This window comes from Haliaeetus leucocephalus, unplaced genomic scaffold, assembly GCF_000737465.1.
Source record: "Haliaeetus leucocephalus isolate CR32 unplaced genomic scaffold, Haliaeetus_leucocephalus-4.0 Scaffold197, whole genome shotgun sequence".
In the NCBI taxonomy this organism is placed as follows: Eukaryota; Metazoa; Chordata; class Aves; order Accipitriformes; family Accipitridae; genus Haliaeetus; species Haliaeetus leucocephalus.
The window spans coordinates 698557-700354 of record NW_010972633.1 but is presented as its reverse complement, the minus strand read 5'-3'; the positions used below and the strand labels follow the sequence as shown (position 1 = coordinate 700354).

General features: G+C 71.0%; 1 protein-coding gene across 1 annotated transcript in view; it reads right to left on the bottom strand.

Moving 5' to 3' along the window:
- KHK (ketohexokinase (fructokinase)) overlaps positions 1 to 1798 on the bottom strand; it is a 3869-nt gene that overhangs the window by 742 nt on the left and 1329 nt on the right. The window contains exons 3-7 of the mRNA XM_010565914.1: positions 1671 to 1774; positions 1462 to 1578; positions 1080 to 1214; positions 268 to 340; positions 25 to 171 (exon numbers count right to left, since the gene is read on the bottom strand). Coding sequence (XP_010564216.1) covers positions 25 to 171; positions 268 to 340; positions 1080 to 1214; positions 1462 to 1578; positions 1671 to 1774 — 576 coding nt within the window. The remainder of the gene's footprint in view (positions 1 to 24; positions 172 to 267; positions 341 to 1079; positions 1215 to 1461; positions 1579 to 1670; positions 1775 to 1798) is intronic.

Below are 1798 nucleotides of genomic sequence, written 5' to 3'. Positions count from 1 at the left end.
CCAGCCGGTAGCCCCGCCCCGCACCACGTGGCCCAGGCCCATCAGCGGCAGCAGCTCCTCCCGCGGCTTCTCCACCTCCACCGAGGTGTGGACCCGCTCGGCCGCCGGCCGGGCCCGGTTGTGCCGCTCCACCCGCCGCATCATCGCCGCCTGCTCCGCCGCGTTACGGGCCTGCGGGCGCACAGCCCCTGGCACCGGCACCAGCTGCCTCCGGGGGGGTCCCCCGGCCCCCACTGCGGGGGCTGTCGCCCCCAGCCCCGGTCTCACCTCCCAGTGAATCCACTTGTACTGGGAGAGGTCGACCCGCTCGAAGTCGCGGGCCGTCACATCGGGCAGGTTCCTGCGGGGCGGGGGTCAGGGGAACCTCCAGCCGTGGGACAGGGCAGACCCTGGTGACCCCCAGCCTGGCCGGGAACGAAGGGCAGCGGCGTGGGCTGTGGAGGGCTCAGTGCTGCCCAGGGCAGAGGTCCCCGTGGGGGTGGCACTGCCTGGGTGAATCATTAACGATGGCACAGCGGGACCCCAAGGTGGATGCGAAGGGCAGCATGGCCGCTGCCGCACTGCAGCTGCTGGAGCCGGGGGGGTTGGCGATGCCCACCATTGACCCTTCCACCATTGACCCGCATGAGCGCAGCTGGCCCTTCGCCAGAGCGAGGACCATGGCTGCCCTGCCAGCACCGGCACGGCCAGGGGACTGCTGTCCTGGGCAGTGGGCGGCTGCCACATGCGGTGCCGGGCATCCCCACAGGGGCTGTGCCGGCTGTCCCGCATACCGGAGCATGTGGATACCACCGCCAATCACGGCTGTGGCACAGGGGCTGATTAGGGACTGCAGGGATGATGGGCAGTGATTGTGTGTGCAGAAATACAGGGAATCACCCAATCTGGCATGCGGGACGCCCCAGCAGGCAGCACAGGGCTGGCGCCAGCAGAGCCTCTGCTGGAGGCCAAGCATGGTGAGACCCCCAGGGTGCAGGGGGTGGTCTGGGTGCCCGGCTCAGCCAGGGAGAAGGCAGGGAGGGTGCTGCAGCCCTGAGGTGACCCGCTGGGTGACCGGGGCCAGGGACTGGTGTCCTTACGTGTCGTAGAGCATGATGGTCCGGGAGCCGCTGGCGGCGCTGACGATGCAGCAGGCGCAGGGCATGTCCCCGTGGGGCTGCCAGGCCACATGCGTCACATCCACGCCCCGGCGCTGGAAATCTGCTGCAATGAAACTTGGGGGACAGAGAGCAGGGTGAGCTCACCCGCGGGCATGCGGGACAGCATGTGCGCCCCGGCTGGCACCGGCAGTGACGATGGAGGCAGGCGGGTGGCTGTGGCACCACATGGCACGTATCCAGCCAGCTGTGCCACAGCTCGGCTGGGACGAAGCTGCCGTCGGAAGAGAAGTGGAGGGCCCGGTGGGAACGTCAAGGCGGGGGTGGCCCCGGGTCCCCCCCCACCCCCCCGCACCCCACTTACTCTCCGGCATGCCCGGGGGCCAGCGAGCCCATGAAGGCACAGGGGGCTCCCAGCAGTGCCAGCACCGTGCAGGAGTTGGAGGCGTTCCCGCCCCGCTGCCACCGCTGCGACACGCACCTGCAAGGCCGCGGGCCGTGGGTGCCGGGCCGGCCCTGGGAGGAGCACCGGCGGGGCTGTCCCATCGCCCCCCCCGCCGCCCCCACCGGTACCTGGTATCGGTGTCCTCGGCGGGGTAGGCTGGCACCACGGTGATGATGTCCAGGCACACCAGCCCAACGCACAGGATCCGCTTCTCCCCTCCCGCCAGGACGCGCTCGGGGTCCCGCCGGGCGGCCGC